Genomic DNA, 23,429 nt, shown 5'->3' with positions numbered 1-23,429 from the left:
TGTAACTTTTATAGCTTGATAGAGAGTTCCTAAATATTGATTTTATAACTTAAATTCCCAAATTCCCAGTGAAGCAAAAGATGCCTTCTGGTTTGTACATTCAAAACAATACGTGACGTCACTGATATTGACTGTACATTTTAACTTTGTTTTCATACCAGTTCCTCCAGCCTTTTGTCAGGCTTTGTCCCTCATCTCCAATCACTATCTTCATGTCCAACCTATGCAGTGCGTGTTGTTTCTGCGAAAGCTCTTGTACCATTCATACCATGTGAACATTTGTTAAACAAGGCAAAAGAACTGGTAATGCTCCTGCCAGGGCCTGGGGAGAGTTTTTCACAGAACTTTCTTCATGGATCGTTGCTCCAGATCAGTGCTGTTCTTCAAGCTGTCACGTGGTCTGCGGTAACCACGACTGGCAGTGGTCTCCTAAATGAAATTCTGAACAAGAATTGGATATGTTCCTCTAATAATTGCTGTCCTTTAACACGAGCTTCCTTCCTCAGTATTGTCATGAAGTTTGGGCCTTTACTTGGGAAAGACTTTGAACGTGGTTAGTTAGTTTGTTTTTACGTCAACATTTGTAAATTTTGCTCGATAATTTATCATGACATTGTATAAGAAGTGAGAACTGTGATCATGCCTCTTACTTCATCTCGTAAACAGCTAGTTTTTTCTTCTATGTTATAGTTTCAAGTTTGGAGCTTTACCGAGATAAATAACTACAGTAGTACCATTGTTGGCAATTTTTTGGTGTGTTTTTTTTTTTTAGATTTTAAACCAGTGCAGTGCATAGTGATGGATAGTTTAGAAGCATCAGATCGTGGAGCTAATCACACATCACCAGGTGACGCAGAGTGGCACCGTACACTAGTCAGGGCGTGTCTGGAGTGTCAGTTTCATCAGACGTGGCCCAAAGGTGAATATCTGAACAGGACAGTATGTAATAGTAGTTTATTTAGCGACTATTGAACGGTCTGTGTGCTTTTAGACCGGTTTAGCCTGGTGAAATAAATGAAAAGGTGACTGTTACTCACCCCGGTTTTGTTCCAGAAGAAAATTCTTTCAGTATTCTTTTCGTGTTTTTCATATGATCTATTTGAAATTCTAAGTATATGTGTTATATTCGTTAAGTTTTGTTTCTTTATTATGCCCATTTCCCTTGCCAGAACTTTATTAAGGAAGATTGTGTTCAAACCAGGTTCAATAGATTTTGGGACAGTCTGCATCTTAAATGTCTATGAGATAGTTATGATGGTAATCTTTAATGCTTCATCTCTTTTAGATAACAAAACCAAAGAACAGAGAAGCCTGCTATCCCTTCTTCTTTCATCAACAGACAAGGAAAGGAGATTAGCTGCTTTGGAATATTTATCCAAAAAATCGCGTCAAATGCCGAACTCGATCCAAGTCGATCTAGTGGATCTTATAATTACCGAGAGGGATCATGGTTGTGTTGTGGTTGCACTGGACATGTTTGTGGAGGTCTGGGGTGGGTTAGATACTTGTTTATTGTCTTACGCTGACTTGAAAATCCTCTGGGACAAATTGGCGTCATTTGCTCGTCAGTCACGTGGAGTTAGTGTGGCTGGTAAAGCCATTCCTGCTTATAGCATTGCTCTCAAGTTTATGATCAGCTGTCAAGAAACCAACTCATCGGAATTACAAGCGATGTTATCACAGTGGCGTGAATTGATCGAGACCTATTGTCAATGGGAGCAAGATGAAGTATTAAGGCTTGGGACAGTTCAGTCATTACAGTATTTTGGCGTCACTGTATTGTGGTATGTGATGAAGTGTAAAGAGGAAAGTGATCTGGAACAGCCGTGTTTTGTAGAGACTGCCATCAGGTACGAAGAGATGTTTGGTTTTTGCCTCTCTGAATAGATTGTTACTGAACACTTGCCAAGCCGTTTATGTGCTGGCGAAAACGTCGCACCACTAACTGAATGATTATTAAGAGTGTATGTTATTCATTTTGTTCATGATAAGCAGTCATTTCTCAGACATTTGCTTCCGTACCAAAATGAGGTCTGGTGTAAAATGAGCGTGACTGCATAAAACAAGTTAAGCTCGTTTTAACTGGATAGTGCACATATTATCTGCAATCAAGTTTCCTCCTAAGCGTATTTTTGTCTTAACCTGTTTGCAGTGTTCTTAGTTCAACTCTGTGTTTGCTACAAGATGAAGAAGTGGACGTAAGATCCACTGCAGCTCAGTTTGTCACTTTCATCTCTGAGCCTGCAAGCAGTGTGACCTGCTCAGCGGCCTTACAACTCGCACTTCATTTCATGGTTAAACACTTTTGGTCCGTTCCAGCATGTTGGGTAGCCATGGAAATCATGATACGAGGACACAAATCCACTCAGGATGTCTTGAAAGAATACTCACGCGCGAAGTAAGAAAGCCCTTTATTATCTCAAGCAGTTTCAAACACTAAAGCAGCTGTTTGAATTCCACGTAAGGAGCAAGCATCTGTCGTTTTGATTAAGTGGGAGCTTGTCATGTATAGATTGTAACGTTCAACGCTAGTTGTCGTTAGAAGCTGTGTGTCTATTTGTCTGTCTGTTTGCCTGTCTGTTTGTCTGTCTGTGTGTCTGTTCGTCTGTCTGTTTGTCTGTCTGCCTGTCTGCCTGTCTGTCTGTCTGTCTTGAGAGTATTGTAGAGGTATTTACATTAAGCTCTGATGACGATTATGGCGAAAAGCTATGTTTGAAGTAAGTCAACAGAACTAATTATTTTTGAAATGCTCAGTACGTCTTCAGCTTACCCTTCACAGTTGAACTTTCAAGTGTATGTCACACATCTTCTCTTTAGACAAATGCTGTTTGAGCAGGAGGACTCGAACCTTTATGTTGAGCCCGTGATCTTTGCCAAAATGGTTGTGGAGTACTTCAAGGTACGAACCTCTTTCGTACATGCAGTAGTTTTCTATTTGACAAAAACGTTTTTCTTTTCGTCATAAGTCGTGAACTTCGCACTTTTCCTTCTTACGTTTCGCTTGAAAATTACATTAGTTAACTGTCGCAAGGTCAAGCTTTTTGAATGCTTGTGAGAGCAGTTTGTCTCTGTGTTAATTTCACTACTGAAAACATCACACATATAAACGATAGCCTCCATTTGGCGCGAAAAAAAATGCTGGGATATTATCTGTTCCTAGTAGGGAACACTTCTCCGAGAGCGAAGCTCGAGGAGAATTGTGAGCTTCGAGCTCAGCAGCATCTTTTAAGTCAAATGGAGGCTGTTGACTTTATCGTCCTTCAAGTATCTTTCGCAACACGCGAGATCTTTTGAAAACTGGGGAAATATCACTCGGATATTCCCAGTTTTAGCTGGGGCATATTCAGTCACATGACGCGTTTAAACCAATCGTGTGCGAGCGAAAATATTTGATGGCTTATGAGTTTTATAGCTGGTTTTCACATGACGTCACTAAAATTCAAACTACAAAACTATTGATCTTCCTGAGATTTAACTTTAGTGATGTATAAGAGCAGCTGAAAACTAATATTCAAACAAATTTTCGCTCTGAATGGGTTCTTGGTTTTGTGATACATTACACTCGAATTTCCAGGCTTTTGCGTGACGCGGGATTTACATGACGGCCTAGAGAGCTGTCATTATGGTTAAGAAAGTGACTTATTTCGAGAAATTTGGCTATCTGAACAGTTCATGTCTAAGAAGAAGTATTGTTTCAATGTTTTAGAGTTCCTCGAGGGATAAATTCAAGCTTCTGTGGCAAAACTCAGTGACAGATGTTTCTGTTGGTTTCCGGCCGCCATGTTGGTGCCCATCCGTATGGGCACCAGCATGGCGTCTCCATACAAATCTCTATAAATTTGTGTAGAATCTCTCTCCGCATATCTTGGAGAAGAAAAATTGCTTTGACCAGAATCTTGGCGAGAGTCTTTGCATATTTACCTTTTTTCATTTCCCAGATTCTGGACTTAATCTATTGAACGGTTTTGATTTTTATTTTGATCTATTTTGAATGGCGTGACACTGAAAACCAGCAATTCCTTACGTGATCAATGTTTTTTATGACTGCTGTAAACAGAACTTGAAGTTGACCAGCTCCCAGTCGCTCGTCACTCGTAGCATCTACACCGTTGTCCAAATGTCATGGCTTCAAATCAAAACGTTAACTCAAATTTTTGTCTACGTTTTGTTTGAAACTCCTTTTAGTTGGTTTCTTAATTAACTACCAATAGTAGTTTTTCACACGTTTTTTTGTTTATCTTACAGCTTGTTATCAGCAAGATACTGCCATGTGATAAAAATAACGTTACAGATGATTTCCTTGAGTGGTTTGTGACCGCGTGTCAGAGACTCGAAAACGATCTTCGGGCACTGAGTGAATCAGGTATTTTATCATATAGACGCGAGTGTTTTAATGGGAAATATACCACTCGTAGAGTTCCCACGAAACCACATCCGGGACCCGAGTGACGTATTTTCCATATCCTCGCTAGTCAGTGAAGATATTGATGACGTAATTTCCCGCTTTTTCACGGTTGTTTGTGCAAGCAGTCAGGTTGTCTATTTAATAAAAAGAAAATTACACGGTGTTCAAAACAATACAATACACACTCGCTGCGCTCGTTCGTAAATATTGTTTTTACCACTTGAAAATGAAATTCATTTCTTCAAGTTACCGTGCAATATCCTCTATATATTGCATATCTTTTTTGGAACTTTGAAAGAACGTGAAAGAACTAGGTAGAACTGCTGTCTGAATGTTAACAAAACCTCTTTCCTGTAGGTTTAGAGGATTACGGATCTCTTTCCAATCCTAAACCATTTACTGTACGGTTTCGTGTCATGTGTATGGCGCAAGTGCTTTGGTGCGTGATCAACAGTGGTGTGAGGAACGATTCATGCTTAAAGGAAATCAATGCTGTCAAAGAACTGCTGGTGAAGATGCTGCAGGACATTATTCAGGTAACTTGTGCAATGAACGACTTTCTTGCAAGCGATCAAAACTGAATCTCCAAGAATAAGAAACCATTTCGAGCATCTTGTGAAAGCTGTGTTTAAAGCCGAGCAACTGTAATTGTTTCCACGAGGGGTTGTCTTTGAATTGTGAAACCACGTGTGGAGGAGTAATGAAAACTACATCGCAATTGAATTTTTGTTGGACAAAAATATCTGTATCCAAGAGTACATTTGCCTTTAAATCAAGGTGCTTGTAATAGTTGACTGTTTGGATCAATGTTTGCATGAAGTTTATAATTGAATTTTTTTTATGTATTTTCTCATTTAAATTCGTATTCATTACCTTTCACTTCACAGGTGAACAACCCGCTTCATCCATGGCTTACAGAACATGCGAACGAGTTAATAAGCATAGTCTGTGAACAAGAAGAAGCTAAATAAGAGTAAATACAGCGATACGAGAAGAGGGGATGATATATTTGTAATGTACACGTGTACGTTGTGACGAGGTCCTTCAAGTAACAGCCAGCTGTGAACTGAACATTGACCTTGGGCTGCCTTGTCTCTTCGCAGCCGTAATCACAGCATGAAGGACACTACAGTTGTCTTGGAAGCGGATCATTTGTGTCAAGAAAAACTTAGCTGCTGAAGAAGTGTTTTGTTGCCGTCTACAGATAAAATGATCCAGGCTTTTTACAAATTTGTTCAGTACTTATTTTGTTGAAGGGCTTTTTTAATATACCTTTTCATGCTTCACACAAATAAGAGGTGACATTTTAGGACAGTGAACTGTACAAATCTACGATTAAAGACCGTCCAAGAGCAATGAAAGAGCTGCAAAAGTAGTGAAAGAGCTACAAAAGCGAGCAAAATCCCACTGACGTTTGGTCGTAAGCTCAAAGTTAGAATGAAATGTTATTAATGCTAAGTACAAACTATAGGTGGTCGATGAAAAAGAAACGCTAACGATAAAAAAAAATTAGTCTTCAGCAATGAGTCTTGTACGAAAGGCGTCAGTCTGTGTTGTAATTAGCGTTGATATTCAACGAATAGCATCACATATCCGAGGCAATCAATGGGGACACTTTCTCGATTTCTTTTAGAAGGCTAATGCGAGTTTCTAGTCGCCGAGATCTTGTTTTAAAAATGTGATGTTGTCGTCGACCTGTCAGCCTACATCACGTGTATTACACCCGGAGGGAACTCCCACACAAAAGGACGGGAGTGCTCGTCGGAAATTTTGAAAAGAACCCCTAAAAGGTACCAACATCCTGTTTTGTGGGCGTGGCTTGAAATGTCTTTCACCCCTATGAGGTACCAATTGTCAAACATCACATTAAATGACATTGCCTGTTTTGGGCTCAATACCCTAAAAGGTATCGCCAAAGCTCCGCTGTGGACCTTTCGAGGCTGAACACCTGAAGAGGTACCAAACCAGCTTTTTTAAGCCCTAAAAGGTATGACGAGCACCCCCCGCCCTTTCTGTATGGGAATTCCCCAGGACATTACACTGGTCACATGAGGGGGACTATATTAACCATTGTTGAGTTACGATTGGTTTCCGATTGGTGGTAATCATCAAGCACTCGTCTTCTCGCTGCTCAGGAGGGTATTTGATTGCGGAGCTCCGAGCGGAGCCCCATAGCTTAGAAAATTTGGGACTCATTTAGCTAAAAGTTTGCTTGTCACGTGACTGTCCTTACGTACACAACTTGCAGTGCGCGTTTCCAAATTTACAAGCTTTCAAGGTCTTGTTTTCGTTCAAAACACAGAAAATTGAAAGAAAGAAAAAAAAATCGTGGGCTAGGTAATATATCAAACACGAAAGACCGTGTTTGACCAAATTTCCAAACACCGAGAAGTGAGTTGAAAATACGATGTGTAGCGGAGTATTTTTGACGAATTTCGAGGAAATGTGGTCGAGGAAACTTCGTTTGGAAATGTGGTCAAATATTGTCTTGGGTGCTTGATATATCTTCTTAGTCGAAACTAAAAATAACGAGAAGACGAAGAAACAAAATTACAGTAGAACCTTCGGGCCATGGAAAATTGGTCGAGGTAGGGTCACATCATGATGCAACACGCTTTAAACATGTACTGCACATGAATACCTTTAATTCGACTATAAACCAACCTTTTTAGAATTATTCTTCAACCTTACAACAGCAATTCATTGCAACTGAACTAAACAGAGTGCATGTAATGCGAAAAAACAATGACGTCTTTCAGTTACTCTACAGGATATGGCCTCGTGTGAAATGTCTGGAAGAGCCGTTATTTGTCGGATTGTGCCTGTCTTCACTCAGCTTCCTCACCAGTCAGTTTAACCGGTCGTGTTAACGGGGTCATTTTATAAAGAAAATAAGGACTGAGCACTCCAAAGGGTGGTCGTTAGTCTTAATAAAGGGGTGGTCGCTTTAACGGGGTGGTCGTATGGCGAGGTTCCACCGTAAATCATAAAAATCTATGCTAATTAAGATCAGATATGATATCCAAACACATTTCCTTTGTTCAAACTTGATGAATTATTAATGAGGTTGAGAAAGAGTCAAAATCTTGCTGGCGAAAACTGGTGAAATTTTTAGCTCTTTGGGTGTAATATTCAAGGAGCCATTGCCTTTCAAAAACTGAAAAATTTCTGGGTGGCAAAATGAGCGCTAATTAGCTCATACATTGTAAAATTTAGAGTTTTTAAATCCGTGTTGCACAAAAGGTATTCAATACATCAGGCTCATATTCATTGGTGGAGTAAATCGTACTATGGATTGTTAATATTCAGAACTGATTTATTTGTAGCTCCATCAGAAACTGAATTGCTTATGCTAATGAGGCAAATATTGTAAACAATGATTCCCCTATAAGTGCAGTTTTGTTTCAAAAACTTGACTCTTCATTGACCCCAGTTTCCTTGGCTTTGTGCCCAGACCACAAAATCATCAGGGGTGGGGCTGGGAAAAGGAAAGAATGAAATGCGGCAGGTATATTCTGCAGGGTGCAGTCGATTTTTCAACCTGCAACATGCAACCTGAAAATATACCAGAAGTGTAGCAACTCTCTTAAGCTGCTATTGTTTTATTATTGTAGCTGCAGCTGTTATTATTTTAGGGCTTGGAGCAATGTTTCTGTTGTTTGTTCTATTGTTCTCTCAAGGGGTATCAAGCCATTCATGTGAGACCTTAAAAAAGCTGCTACCTGATCCAAATATACCTGCTGATGAAATGTAATTCGCTCCTCAAACCTCAAATTAGCAATGCAATTATATCTGCTGCCTCAAAACAAGCTTGGAATAACTTTTTATTCAAGATCACAGAAGACAGAGAATTTAATTTAATAAGTATATGTCCTCCTTAGAACGAACCATAAACTATAATTAAGGGTTAACCTTGGTTCAAGGACACAATATTTCTACTTTACTTTGTCCATAGCTTCCTCTTGACTTAACCTTGCTTATCCGAGTTCAATGAGATGGTACCACACACTACGATTATCTTTCATTACTTGGACTATTTCTCAGGGTGATACAGTTTAATGTGCTGTTTCACTAGCGGCACTGGTATTGCACAGAGTGTTCACTGCCAACTCTCTGCCTCTTACGGGATTGAAGTGAGTCAAAAAAGTTCCGTATGTCCTCCTCTTGCACCACCTGACAACAAATAACAACCGTTAATGGAGTTACTGTTTGAAATATTGGTCAACTTATTTTTATTCAAAGATGAACTAAATTTTCACGTTTTAGATGAAAAATATACAAAGGATGTTGAGATGCTCTCTCTTCTCATAACTTTAATGTCCTTCAACTTTCTTTCCAAGTAAGACATGGATTTCCAAAAATTGAAAACATTCTTATTTCTAGTTGGGCTGTCGAAAGTCAATCATCACTAACAGTCCTAAGTTAGGACCCGCTCTTACATGTATCTGAACATTTCTAAAAGACACATTATTCACAAGACGTTTGTTAGAGTGTTCAATTCAAATCTGACAACAAATATTCCTACCTTTCCTTGAACCACAAACTCTCTAAGATACTCTGTCAGTTCACTCTTCATGTCATTGTATTCTGTAAATAAACACAAGGCTAAAAGATATTTTGTTCACATATAACACTTGTTTCCCACAACAAATGATTTAATTAAGCCAATTCATGACTTAATTTCTCCAAGCTCTAGTAAGGACAAAGTGATAACAAGAAGTTAGAAAATCTCCAATAGGCTTACCGTGCATGACTTCCACTTGTGGAATGCGGTCCATGTTCTGAAGTGCCTGCATGCCACTCTCATATGCTGATACACTGGGTCTCTTCTCTCTACCCCTCTGTTCATACGCAAGCATTGTGTCTGATTCATCCATCAGATACAACACATCCAGGGACTTGTACAGGGACTGCAGTCAAAACAAAACAAACCAGCCTTACTTTGTAACACACTTACATCACACAAAATATTGCCACTTGTGATGAGACTGTCCATTGCTTGTTTTGTAAAGTTTGTTTCATGTTGCCTTGATAGCTCATCCTTTATGCATGAATTACAAATTGCTAACAGCAAAATCTTGTAATTATTTCAGTATGAGAGTGCTATTGTGAGCTATTTGTTAGGCTTGTGATCCATCCCTCTCTTCAGTTATTGTCATTTTGGGAGAGAAGAACAAGCTCCTTTCCTGTTTTTGATGTCTAATAATTTTGAAAGAAATTCACCAATTTTCTGTACATTAGTTGTTTATTGCAGCTGCAATTTTCTTATTTAATGAACAAAAGTCTTTGCCTTATGCTTATTGAATAGGTACCAATAAAAACACTTGGTTGGTTTTTAAAAAGAACTTAAAAGTTTGAGTAATCTACAAGTAGTTTCACAAAATTTACCTATGTCAACAAGACACTGGATTTGTTAAAAACCTTTCAAAATAATCTTGGTGTACACCTTACCATACACTTGTCACACTTGCACAAGTTTGACCGCCACCCAGTGTGCCAGTAGGATGCTTTATTATCAACTGTCATCACACTTGCTTGAAGCTGAACAAACTTGCAGTCTGAAGGACTGTTTTCATATTTCACTCCATTACTGATTTTTTCAGTAACTTGTTCCTCTTTATTGGTTGATTTAACTGATTCTGATTGGTCAGAAGAAGTAGGCTCTTGTAAATCAGAATGTGCAACATTATTCAAATCCTACAATCAAGAAATAAAAAGTTTGAACAATAAGAAAGTACCCCTCTCCTTTTTGCCTATTGGAACATCATTACAAAGTGATTTTAACTACCTGATCTCTTTTATTTTTGTCACAAACTTAAGTGGACAGGACATGCACTTTAGGTAAACAAAATGCTTCACCACAAAGGGGAATAGGTTTTCTAATAATATCAACAGCAAAAGCAACAGATGTTGAACTACAACAGCATAAACCATAAAACACAGTGTAAGTGTGATTTGTTCTTCCCCTACAGGGCTGATGAGGGGGAACTGTAACGATGTTATGATGTCATAGGCTGTTCGGGCTTGCGCAGTAGAATGAGATGTATCCTGGATATCGTTGTTGTTGTATTGCGGCTAGTAATGGCAGGCTTTTATGAGCTTTATTGAAACCATTGTGTTATCATCCTTTGGTCTCATTTAGACTATGCTACATGGTGTCAGAAGTGAAACACACATAGTACTGCCGCTTGTGGCCTGGCCAGAAGCCAACTTGGTGAGTTTTTTGAAGTATTTTCTGTGAACTCTCCTGTTGATATCTCTGTACAAGTATTATGCCTACCACGAGTGAAGAAGGTGGTGGTACTTCGGGTTCACAACCCTCGATGATAACTGTTCCTGTGAATATACCACTTCCAGAAAGGATGGATTTAAGCGGTGGAAATCTTCCTGTCAAATGTCAACGATTCTGTCAAGCGTGGTCAAATTATGAAATCGCAGCTCAGCTAAAAGACCCCGAAAACCTGGGCAGAAATAATGAATGACAGGCAGCCACGTTGCTTACGTGCATCGGTTCTGATGCATTAGACGTAATTGACGCTATGGAGTTTGAGAACGAAGACCAAAGAAAAGACCCAGAAGTGATCTTAGAAAAGATGAAACAATACTGCACTGGGGAGTGCAATGAGACCTATGAAAGGTATGTGTTCAACTGTCGGGACCAAGAGTCAAATGAATCAGTTGATGCTTATGTCACTGCATTATGAAAATTAGCGAAGAAATGCGACTATGGGTCATTAACAGACTCACTTATTCGTGATAGAATGGTGGTGGGCATCAATGACAATTCTGCTCGTAAGAAGCTCCTGCAGACAAGCAAGCTCATTTTAGGACAATGTATAGACATCTGCAGATCTTCGCAGACATCAGCAAGGCAGCTAAAGGAGATGAATCAAGAGAATGTCCGTTTCGTGAAGGAAGACAAAAGAAAAACAGTTGACAAAAAGAAGACAAAGGTTCCAGAGAAGAACCAAAACGAGTCACAAGAACGCAAGTGCAAGTTTTCTTCCAGGCACCATCCTTTCACGAAGAAGAACTGCCCTGCATGGGGAACATCTTCCAAGAATTGTGGCAAGCCAAACCATTTTGCAGTGTCCTGCCAAGAATCTAAGAAGAAAGTTCTGTCTGTGGATTACACATCCGAAGATGAGGAGTATGAATATGTGGCCGAGATTGAAGTGAAAGAGCAGGTTAATGCATTAGCCTCCAGTCGTCACCCTAACAAAGTTTTTGCCACTCTACTGGTCAATGGAAACCAGGAAAAGTTTCGGTTAGACAGTGGATCAACAGTAAACATCATGACTGATGAGACAGTGTTAAAGCTCTGTGGCCAAAACGGCTTGAGTGAATTGGAAGAAACCCCTGTGACCTTGGTAATGTACAACCAGTCAGAGGTCAAACCCTTGGGCAAGAAGTGATTCAAAGTCATCAACCCCAAGAACAATAAGAAATACAGCATTGAGTTTCATCTTGTTCATGGTGATTGTAAATCCATTTTGGGCTTGAGGGCCAGCGAACACCTTCAGCTGCTAACAAGTCAACAGCCAAAATATTCTTTCTGTGGAGTCAAGTGGTGTGGAGGAGAAAGGTCCCAAGGTGGAAGACTACATTTCGCAGTACACCGATGTGTTCACTGGAGAAGGCAAACTAGAAGGGCTACTCCACCTGGAGATAGACAAGAATGTCCAACCAGTCCAGCTACCTACACGGAAAGTCCCCATTGCCCTCAGAGAGCCTCTAAAACAAGAACTGGACAGATTGTCAAATATTGGAGTGATTCGGAAGGTTGATACACCTACGAACTGGATTTCAGCACTTGTGGTCACAACAAAGAAAAATGGCAAAGTTAGACTGTGTATTGACCCAAAACCATTGAATGAAGCTTTACACGGAAATCATTACCCCTTACCTACAATAGATGATGTCCTGCCTCTGTTATCAAAGGCCCGTGTGTCCACAGTATTGGATGCAAAAAATGGGTTCTAGCACATACAGCTGGACGAGCCAAGTAGCTTTGCTACTACCTTTGGAACACCCTGGGGACGCTTTCGGTGGCTTCACTTGTCGTTTGGTGTATCCCCAGCTCCAGAGGAGTTTCAGAGGAGGATTGATATTGCACTTGAAGGCCTACCAGGGCGGAATGCTATAGCAGATGACATCCTGGTGTTCGGAGCAGGAGACACCAATGAGGAAGCACTCAAAGATCATGACCGAAACCTGAGTCAGCAGAGCGGCATCAAGCTCAACTCAGAGAAGATACAGTTCAGACAGAAGCAAGTCAGCTACATGGGCCACATCATATCATCAGAGGGTCTCCGGGCTGATCCAAACAAGCTGAAAGCCATCAATGAAATGCTGCCTCCTACGGACAAGGAAGGTGTGCAGAGAGTACTAGGCATGATTAATTACGTGCAGAAGTTTGCTCCCAACCTAGCAGATTTGGCCAAACCACTGAGAGAGCTTGTCAAGAAGGACAATGAGTTTGTCTGGGATAAAGAGGTTCATGGCCAGTGTCTAGATCAAGTGAAGCAGGTTCTAACCCGGGCACCTGCGCTCAAGTTCTTCGACCCTCAAAAGAAGACTGTACTCCAGTGCGACGCCTCTGTGAGTTGTCTTGGAGCGTGCTTGATGCAGAATGGGCACCCTGTGGCGTATGCCTCCAGGGCTCTGATGCGTACTGAGACTAACTACGCTCAGATAGAAAAGGAACTATTAGCAATTGTCTTTAGCGTTAAGTGAGTGCACCAAAGCGATTGCAGAGAATGCTGTTGCGTCTACAGAAATTTGATTTAGAGGTTTCCCACAGAAAGGGTACAGAGATGCACATGGCTGATCCACTTAGCCAAGCTTACCTTCCCCTGGTTAAACAAGACACAGTTGACACCCAGGAAGTATGGAATGTTGCCGACACAAGATCACCAACAGAAGTTGAGACTGAGTATATAGACATGGCAGAGTCTGTGCCCATTCGGAAACTAACCTTGCAGGAAATCAAAAGTGCCACTGAAGTTGATGCAGAGCTCCAGGCATTAGCTCCTATTATCACACAAGGCTGGCCAGAGAGAAGGGCTGATGTACCCTCCCAGTTGCAGGTCTATTTTCCCTTCAGAAAAGAGTTGTCAATACAGGATGGTGTTGTGTTCAAGGGTGAGCACATTGTAGTACCATCTAGCCTCAGGCAATGCATGATGGATAAAGTACATGCCAGTCACCTGGGCATTCAGGGGTGCCTCATGAGAGCCAAAGAAGCCTTCTACTGGCCAGGCATCTACAAGCAAATCACAGAATTCATCTCAAGGTGCAGCATTTGCAACAGCTACAAACCAGAGCAGCAGAAAGAACCTCTGAAATGTCACGAAATACCTACACGACCATGGCAGAGCATCTCGGCAGACCTGTTCAAGCTCAATGGCACCCAGTACTTGATTACAACTGACCGCTATTCTAATTTCTTCGAGTTGGATATCCTGACGTCTACGACAGCCAGAGCGGTCATTAACAAGCTGAAACCTCATCTGGCAAGATATGGTCTTCCAAACCAACTCACAACAGACAACAACCCACAGTTTGACTGTGCTGAGTTTCAGAAGTTTGCAGCCGAGTACCAGTTTGAACACATTAAAACGTCTCCACGGTATCCTCAATCCAACGGGAAGGCTGAGAACAGTGTCAAAACAGCAAAGAATATCTTGAAAAAAGCTGCTGATGCAAGCCATGACCCACACTTGTCTCTACTGGACTTCTGGAATACACCATCAGAAGGAATGGACAGCACCCCTGCACAGCATCTCTTCTTGTGTAGAACCCGTACCGCACTACCCATGGCTAGCCACCTGCTTCAGCCAAAAGTCATTCCCGATGCACACCTGAACTTGCAACAGAGACAAAACAAGCAAGCGCTCTCCTTCAACAGAGGTGCATAAGAGTTGCAACCATTAAAAGATGACGATGTGGTGCAGGTCTGACCATTACCAGGTCATTCAAAGTGGTTTAAAGCGCAAGTGAGTAGTCAGGAAGCTCCACACTCCCATCAAGTCCGCAGAGAGGATGGTAGGCTCTACCGCCGAAACTGTTCACATCTGTACAAAGTTCCTGAGAACTTTCAAGCGATGCCAGACGGAGACATAGGGGAATCGAAGGTCAATGCTCAAACTCTACTCCCCACCAGGAAACCTACTGAGGAGACACTCCAGGTGCCCCCTGAACCTTCAGCGTTGCAGTTACCAGATGTTTCGCAGCCAGATTTACAGCCAGCTTCGCCAAGTATTCCCACTCCTGTCTCTACTAGAAGTGGCAGGATATTTAGGAGACCCGCTTACCTCAGGGATTTCACCACCTAGGAATCCACTGTAAAGGCTTTTCGAACAGTTCTGAACCGTGAACAGTGTTAGATTTGTTTTGTTTCATCACTTGTCCTTTCATCCATTGCCTACCTTACCGTCCCTTCATTTCTTTGTTTTGTTTGTTCAAGAAGGGAGATGTAACAATGTTATGATGTCATAGGCTGTTCGGGCTTGCGCAGTAGAATGAGATGTATCCCGGATGGAGTTGTTGTTGTATTATGGCTACTAATGGTGGGCTTTTATGAGCTTTATTAAGCCGTTGTGTTATCATCGTTTGGTCTCGTTTAGACTATACTACAGGAACTGCTATCAAAAACTCAAATTGTTTGTTTAACAGCTGCTCACCTCTGTCTTCATTCCACCTCCTAGAGTGAGAAGAGGGAGCAGGAAGAGAGAGAGAGAGACCACCAGAGACAAATAGTTCAAAGCCACTGTTGTGACTGTTTTACTACTTTTATATCATTTATATGTGCTCTGTTTTGCTCAAAATTAGTATCATGATAAAATCATTTGCACACCTCTCAGATAATGGACAGAGAAAACAGTACTGTAAATTCACTCTTGCAAGATAGCAGTGGTTCCTCTTATGAGCCTGCAATTGAAGAGATGGAACTACCTACCACTTCTGATTCTTTCTGTTGTTCAGTTTCTTTAGCACTGCAAGTCTTAGTGCTATCTTCATTGTGGCTTGCTTGTGAGTGGCCTTCATCTGAATCACTTGGCTTAACAACTTTAATTTTGGCCTCTGTCTCTTGTTTAGAAACAATTTGTTGACTAGGGCCAATTGAAGACTGCTGCTGCGGTACTGCTATACATGACATAAGAAAAAAAATGAACAGAACACCTATAGACATGGCAAAACATGTAATGCATTCTCAAAAAATGTTCAGTAAATAAAATACAAAAACATTGACAGGGCTAAGCCTAAAGTGTACACAAATATACCCTTAACCTTCCATGAGTGATACACATCTGAATTCTCTACACAGTATCAATGTCAGCTGGTCTGTCTCCTGCCAGTTGGGATTTTAACCATGTTATGTCCATTAATGTTACTTGTTTCACTGCTTGTTTCCATTGGCTCTAAAAGTCCCTTTTGGGGCGTGGTCAATTAAGATATTTATTCATTTATATATATTTTTCTGACATGATTTTGTTTACCTGACAGAGAAAGATAAGCTTGAAGGAAACTACATTTTGTCATACAATCATCACAAATCATCTCTTGAAAGTCACCTCCAGGTGGCGGCAGATTCCCCAAGTGCTGAAAACACAGGGTTCACATAAGTTTTCAAGGTAGGGTGTCAATAACGAATTCCAATGGGTCAACTCCCAGTGCTACCACTGAATCATTACAAATTTTCAATTAATTTGCTGGGTCATGTAGTTGATCTTGTCAGGTTTTTGACCTGAGACCCTTCACTTATCTGGAACACTGACAAACATGTATGTGTAGCATTCTTACAGCATATACATGAAAGGTTGACACCGGAGACTCGTTACTATCTCTCAATATGAGTTATCCGCACTGCAAGAGTTCTCAAAGCTCAGTGCTCAACAAAGCTCTCCTTCACAATGGAAAGTTAACCGATGTAAAGGCATTGTACACCTGTATGTTCAAATTAAACAGAAACTAAACAGGTACAATATACACATCCTATGTTGCTATCATTTTATGGAAACTGAATGTCTGATTAACAAGACTAGCCACAAATAAAACAAACAAATTATGATGCTGGTCTAACCTCAGTGCATTTTAAATCTTTAACTTCCATATCAAACATCTTAACAAGTAAACAGGAGACAACAATAGACACTGGCAATTAAGGGACACTGTTTCAAAGTACCACCAAATTTTCAGAACTGATATTTAATAAGGGTAAAGGTAATTTGGCTAAGTTGGTAGCCAGCGGATTCCCTCACATGATGTGGGTAAACATACGGTTTAGCAGGGCCCCCTAAATGCTAATCGCTATGAAATCAGAGCTCTCCCTTTGAAGCCAAAAACCATTTTGCTTATGTTGTGTCATGTGATGTTACATCCAAAGGCTTTTTGTTTAAAACCCATCCCTTCCTCTGGGTATGTACTAAGTAGTGGACCAAGTCAAGACCCGACGATGGAACCCAAGCTTACCCTTGAGTGGTACCAGTCCTCACAGATAATACACTGAATCATTTCATCTTCAATCTGCAAATAAGATCAAACATATTAATGTGTAAAAGTACACATCAAATTGTTGTGTCCAATTAATGTAATGATTTGATTTACCACCCTCCTTCCAACAACCACCACCATTCCAACAATGCCGCCCCCTCCCCCCGCCCAACTAAAGTGCTTTTGTTAATAAACAGACCTATTTCAAATAGTGCCCCTTTTCCACTAAGCCCCTACTTCTATTTTTAATTAAAGTACCATCAGAGTACAAAGAAATAATCCATGGTTTATCCTCCTCTAACATCACTCCCAACAGCCTTATGCGCCTCATGGTGTGAAGAGAAATAACTAACTAAACTAACATCACTCCCACAACTGCTATTTCAACAGGAGAACACAATAAATTATTCCTTTCAGGCCTGGGGTTTCAATAAGGGCTGATAATGGAGCAAATTGACCGGCCATGAGGACAATTTTGCCTAGCTGTTTAGACCATGAAGAGGAGAGATCTTCTTAAACAGCAGTCCAACTCAAAAAGTTTTAAGCCCACTTGTGAAAACCAGCTGCCCTCCCACTGAAAACATTAATGAAACCCCTGCTTTTAACAAGAGACCCTGTCTAAACCATAAAAGATGACAGCTTTTATTACAACATTAGTGAGAAGGCTTCACCTCATCTTCCAGATCAGGATATGGTCTGTGGCAAGTACAATAAACTCCTCGGAAATTCTGATTATACTTGTTCATTGTATTTCCTGCATCTTTTTGCTACAATGAGAATAAGTTAAAACTTGGTTCAAAAAATTGTAGTACTATGTCTGAGTTATAATGGGAAGAATTCCCTTCCTTTAAAAACTTGTTGATATAAACATGCATGTGTAAGCGTACAGACAAATATGATTTACTCTAAAACTGACAAGGACAGTAGTGTCTGAAAAGAAATGAAATAGAAACAAATAGACACTGACAATACATTGATTAATAAATACCTTTTTAAACAATTGACCAAAAAATTTGTCAAAGACAAGAGTGTCAAAAACTTACAGGGTATAACTTGCACTTGGAATTACCAAATTTCTTGTTTCCACAGTCACAACGAAAATTTCTGAGAAAGAATAAAAGCCTTGTAGATGACATATATGATAATATCTGGTGATTGTTGCAAAGGCAACATAAGAGGGCATCAAGAATAGTGATGGTCCTTATTAGTCTACCTGCACAAGTGATGCCAAAGCTTGCTACAAAGGAATTAACTGGAGCTGTCACGCATAACAATGAGTGAGATATATTGCATGCAGTTTTGTGCATGTATAGTACACTGCAGGTGCTGGAATTCCCATGGTCTGTAAGGCACATGAAAATGGCATGACCGGCTTGTATTGCTATTGGTGAGAGTGTCTAAGAAGTCTTTTTAACACTCTTCTATGCACCCTTCCTTCGAGCATCTCCACATTCCCTGTGCTAGAGATGCTTTTGTGAGAGTGTTCATGATTTACAGCAGTGCCTGGGCCAGAAATTCTTTTGGGTATAAATCCAGCTACTACTTTGTGATATTTTCATGTCAACCTGGATGTTTACTGAGAAGAGAGGACAATTTTAACCACTTAAAACCCCTAGCGTAGTAGTCACCTTTTAGTGTACAGCTCATAGAGCACATGTCCTTCATGGCAAGTCAGGGTACAAGCTAAACATACCCCAGCTGGCTCCGCATCTGTTGGTGAACACGTGCCACACGCATAAAGTGCCTGGCGCTTTACATAACCCTGCAAATTAGATATACAGATACGTGATTCTTCTTCTCTTCTTTAATTGATGTTTTGCATGAACGGCATTTTAATAGCACATTTATCAGTGTTAAGAAACTTGATAAATGAAAAAGAATAACTTCTTCAGCGCTGTCCACACCAGCATGTTTGAAAATGCATACTTTTTTTTTAATTTGTTCATGCCTATCATCCACACTTTTGCGATTGAAGACACTCATAGTTTTCTTCAGACATGCACACAGTTGAAAATGCAGTCCTGAGTGGAGACATTTGAAAATGGAAGAGTGGACAGCAAAAACAGAGGCTTTTGAAAACACTGACTGCACAGCACATGTGAAAATGATAGTTGTAGTGTTTTAGCAAACATATCAAGTGTTTTTTGATACATGGACTGGGACATGACACAATAATAGTATTGTGGACACGGATCATTTGATGCATTTTAGTGCAAAAACAAACATTTTTTAAGAGCGCTGCCTAGGGGGTGGACCATTTGAGTTTTGAGGGTGGGGGATGGGGTGGGTAATTTGTTATTGGCATTTGCAGGACTTGCGTGTGCATTACAATTTTTTTTCTCCGTTTAAAATACTCATTTTTTGGCTCACCAAACATGCATGAAAGTTTTCTTGGCAGTGGTCATGTGTATGTGTTTTTTTCTGGTACGTGTATACTTCCAATATATTTCTCAAATTCACCCACCCCGTCTCAAAAGTCCAATGGTCCACCCCTGATAAGTTCATGTCACGATGGCCATAATCCTTGCACTGATAAACTTCCAGTTTTAGAAATTGAATTTTTAAATAAATTAGGCTCAGTTTGGTTGACAGTGAATAGATTGAAAATTGTCTTGAATCATTTCAATAATAGGTCTTAAATGAAGCGTAAGATCTACCCTAAAATGAGCTAAAAACAGTGTAAGCTTAGTTTAAATGAACTTACGGTGAGGTAAGTACAATGTTGATCGTCGCTGTCGCCCAAAACAGCTCTCGCCTCCTCCTCTAGTTCGTTATCCTCATGCAAAACATCAACCATAGATACCACTTCGTCTTCAAGGACTCCAGCTTCCATCTTTTCAGCTGTTTGTTGGTTCTTTCTCAAAAAACACGAGAAAAATTCACACACACAAAACGCTAAGAACAAAATGGCGCGAAACTTGGATTCGATTGCAGGTCACATGTTACGTCACATGTTTACAAAAATAATCGTTACCAGGCTTTCTTGACCGGACTCGCAGATCTTTGGAGCAGTCTGGGTACGTTTAGAGAGCAATCTTTGGACTCCCATATGAAAAGGACAGGGCGCTCGTCGTAGGGTGTTCAGCCTCAGTCCACAGTGAGAGCTTTTGCAGTACCTTTTGTATTGAACCGAAAAAATATGACATGAGATGATGTGTTGTTTTAGAATTGGTCGCTCTTATTAGGAGTGGAAAAAAAAAATTCAAGCCACGCCCACAAAACAGGATCTTGATACTTCTTAATATTATTATAGGGGTTCTTTTCACTATTTTATGGTTAGTATCAAAATTGATTACAAAATGTTACAGGAAATAGTGATGGGTGCAATTTTACTGTAATGTTCACCCTTAACTTGCTCCCCGGGCGGGAACTTTTTCTCGCCTTGTTCACTTTTTGAGTTCAACGAACATGTCAGGAAAACAAGCGACACAGAGTTTTCTTCCGAAATACTACTGACCTCATTACCACCACAACTTGAATCTCCTCTTGTCTATATTCTTGAAAATTGCGACAAACGAGAGGGGCATATTGGAAGATTCAAAAGAAAAGCTTTGCTGAAAACTATGTGCGCCTTGTGGAATTCAAATCCCGGAATCGAGACTCAGAACTTGTTATTAAACGCGGTTGGCATCATGGATAAACTACACTTTTGTTGCTCAGAATTGATTTAAAAGTTCACCGTAAAGTAAATGTAAGGTAACAAACTGCACTTTATCGCTGAGCTTTTTCACCGTAAATCTATTTTGAATTCCCTAACGAACTTGTCTCGGTTTAGAATCTTTCCTTTTCTTCATTCAGTCGCTTTTGTTGCACATTTACGAGCATTTTTCAATTAAATCTTTCGTATCAAACTCTGCCCAGCTGAGCTGAGTTATATTCTTTGGCTCGTTTTTCTGTTTTTCGGGATGTATTGCCCATTATTGTTTTATTTCCGCAGTAAAAAGTTATCCAAATCTCTAATGACTGGTGACCGAGATCACTAGAAACCCATCATCTGAGGATTAGAATTTGAATGATTTTTGTAAGTTATTAATTGTTAAACTAGTTGTAAACACTGATATTTGCTCACTTACTGAATCAGTAAGCCAGTTTGATATCCAACTGATTACGTGTGCTAATTTAAAATATTTACATACACCTGACGTGTGAATACGAATGAGGGAATTTCTTTTAATCCTTCTCTGGAGTACTTATTTTGAAGTTCAAGAGGTATTGTTTAAATCCAAGGTGCACCCAAATTAATTACGTCAAAAAGTTTTCAATGGAGATTTGCAAATGATAGAAATTACTAGTCTCAACCGGTGAAATGTATTGAACACGTATTAATCAACGAATAGAGACAAAAAGGGAACATCAAGCTGTTTTGAACAAAGAATTCACCGAGCATTTCCTTTTATGTCATTCAGAACAAATGAGTTCAGCCATTCCTGATATATTAAAAATAAAACTTAACCCCGGGGCGATGAGGAATACAACGAAAATTACTTACTCATACTCAATCTCGGTGCAATTTCTGTTGTTTTGTTCCCTTATCTTTCAGGCGAAGTTAAAATCTCGTACATCGGAAACAGGTTCAAATAGCTTCTTGTGTTAATTGTACTGAAGTCTACTGTTTTCATTGGTATATTCAGTTTACTATCCGGCAAGGACTGGCAATTTATTCCGTGCTCACTCAAACAAGATTGAGCAGCTTCCAAGTTATTACCTGCAAAATTGCTAAGAGTATATCAGGTACGTGAACTGGTAAATCTTTTATTTTCAGTCTTTTTTTAATGTGACCGGTGAACTGAAAATGTTTTTTTTTCATTGCCGTCGGGAACTCTATATCTTGCGTAGGAAGTAAAGAGTTAAAAAAGTAAACTTCTCATTTGAAAATAGGGATTGCGACCAATTTAAAACTTGAGCGAGAGTGTTTCAGGGATACATTAACGTGTTTGTCCTTTAATCCCTGAAGCCCCGTGAATGTGTTGGTAAAACGAATCCACGGCATTGGTGTTTGCCGACTGAACTAAAAGAAAAAAATTAATATTCCCGACTTCGTAACAAAAATTTTAATTTTTCAGTTAATATTGCGATTATCATTGGGTTGGCCTCTTTATGGAAAGCAAGCTGGTAGCTGGTGATCCGCTGCCATATACATTGGATACTTCATAATACACTCTTCAAAACAGAACTGAAAATATATATTTTTATGAATATAGACTAACTAACCCATATTAGTCTGCCTAAATATGCCCTATATATTTGTAATCTGCGACATCATTGACACTCGATGAATGCAAGCTTCAGATTTCTTCGTTCAGCGCGCACTTGTCATTTTTAAACCATTTGAATGGGTGACTGAGTTTTTACCTTCATCATTTTTCCTTTGATCAATTGAACTACAACGCGTCATTTTCTATGGGTATCGTGAGACCACCGATAGTTGCGGTTTTCCTTGCATTGAATTGTTGTTAGTGATTTTTGAGTTACGATTTTTGGGTCCACTGTACCACCAGTGTACCAGGATAAAAAGTATTTTACAAATGACGAATTCTTCAATGGCAGTCACATGAACTGAAAATGATAAATGTGAGACTTACTTAAACCATCTAATGTTAAAAGATGTTAACTGAAACATCCTAGATATTTCTTACTTCTAACAATCAGAACAGAGGTTGCCAGCTGTTTTCGATAATTCACCGAACAAAAATCATTTTGGCTTCGGCTGATAACACTTTGCCTCAGTCAACCTAAATTACTCTGGATATCATAAATATCAAAGTTAAAAGCTCATATAAGAATTGTTTTGACATACATTATACAGTAACTCACGTCAAGAAAATAATGGTTTACATCCATTTGCCTACTAGTGAACACGTATTGTAGGTTTATGTTCAAAAATTTAACTTAAAACTAAGTCTTGCACTGGGCGTGTATATCGGAGTATGCAGACCATTGCCTTCGAGAGGGCAGCTGTGGATTAAAGATACGCTGTATTATTACTGAGAGGGCCAATAATTAAAATAAACCAATCAGTCATAAGACTTGGTGATGTTCCCACAGTACTTGTTCAAGCATTAATGTAATAAAACATGGTCTAGCTCTGATATTAATGAGAATTCAGTGATTTTGCCCTCTATGTTATAAAACTGACTACCTTTTTACAAAGAAAACATAGTGGGCAAGAAAATACACTCATATCCAAGATGTAAAAAGCTGCTTTGGGGAGCATGCGCAGAATCCTTGCACGTGAGTCCCGGCGCTACATGGTCTACAATAATTCTACAATTGAAATTCACTCAACAGGCTCAGTTTCATAATGCGCTCCGTAGTTTGATATAAATACATAGTTGTCATCATTTACTTCAGTTATAATGGTTCAGACGCAAATGAGAAAGAGCATGCGAAAAACTGAAATGTCCTCAGAACTAATTTCTCTGAACGCAAATTGAAACACTATTTGTCTAGCTAGACACATGTCCTGATTAAGAACTCTCAAATAGCGCTTCTATACTTATGCTTTATCTCATCAATTATAATTTATTTT

The 23,429-nt window shown here is 39.8% G+C and overlaps 2 protein-coding genes across 4 annotated transcripts in view; one reads left to right on the top strand and one right to left on the bottom strand.

Annotated features, from left to right (window-relative positions):
- Window positions 1-7,140, top strand: part of LOC145483694 (tRNA (32-2'-O)-methyltransferase regulator THADA-like) — a 36,251-nt gene extending 29,111 nt beyond the window's left edge. For both annotated transcript variants that reach the window (XM_081462238.1, XM_081462237.1), the window contains 8 exons: window positions 162-553; window positions 773-919; window positions 1,286-1,850; window positions 2,153-2,398; window positions 2,818-2,899; window positions 4,246-4,363; window positions 4,763-4,941; window positions 5,293-7,140. In XM_081462238.1, the coding sequence (XP_081318364.1) occupies window positions 162-553; window positions 773-919; window positions 1,286-1,850; window positions 2,153-2,398; window positions 2,818-2,899; window positions 4,246-4,363; window positions 4,763-4,941; window positions 5,293-5,376 (1,813 nt within the window). In that variant the 3' untranslated portion in view covers window positions 5,377-7,140. The remainder of the gene's footprint in view (window positions 1-161; window positions 554-772; window positions 920-1,285; window positions 1,851-2,152; window positions 2,399-2,817; window positions 2,900-4,245; window positions 4,364-4,762; window positions 4,942-5,292) is intronic.
- Window positions 7,141-8,238: 1,098 nt separating this feature from the next.
- Window positions 8,239-19,876, bottom strand: LOC145483695 (putative E3 ubiquitin-protein ligase UBR7). Of its 2 annotated transcripts, none has more exons than XM_081462240.1 (11): window positions 19,605-19,876; window positions 18,529-18,662; window positions 17,944-18,004; window positions 17,572-17,667; window positions 16,880-16,933; window positions 15,907-16,009; window positions 15,366-15,550; window positions 9,857-10,102; window positions 9,150-9,315; window positions 8,931-8,992; window positions 8,239-8,578 (listed from the first exon to the last, which is right to left on the bottom strand). In XM_081462240.1, the coding sequence occupies exons 1-11, from the start codon at window positions 19,731-19,733 to the stop codon at window positions 8,477-8,479; spliced, it is 1,338 nt and encodes a 445-aa protein (XP_081318366.1). In that variant the 5' UTR covers window positions 19,734-19,876; the 3' UTR covers window positions 8,239-8,476. The 2 variants fall into 2 exon arrangements, with proteins under 2 accessions (XP_081318366.1, XP_081318365.1); XM_081462239.1 differs by having other exon boundaries at window positions 15,366-15,553; window positions 19,605-19,875.
- Window positions 19,877-23,429: the final 3,553 nt, after the last annotated feature.

Source organism: Orbicella franksi, chromosome 4 (genome assembly GCF_964199315.1).
Source record: "Orbicella franksi chromosome 4, jaOrbFran1.1, whole genome shotgun sequence".
In the NCBI taxonomy this organism is placed as follows: domain Eukaryota; kingdom Metazoa; phylum Cnidaria; class Anthozoa; order Scleractinia; family Merulinidae; genus Orbicella; species Orbicella franksi.
This window is presented reverse-complemented; position numbering and strand designations above follow the sequence as displayed.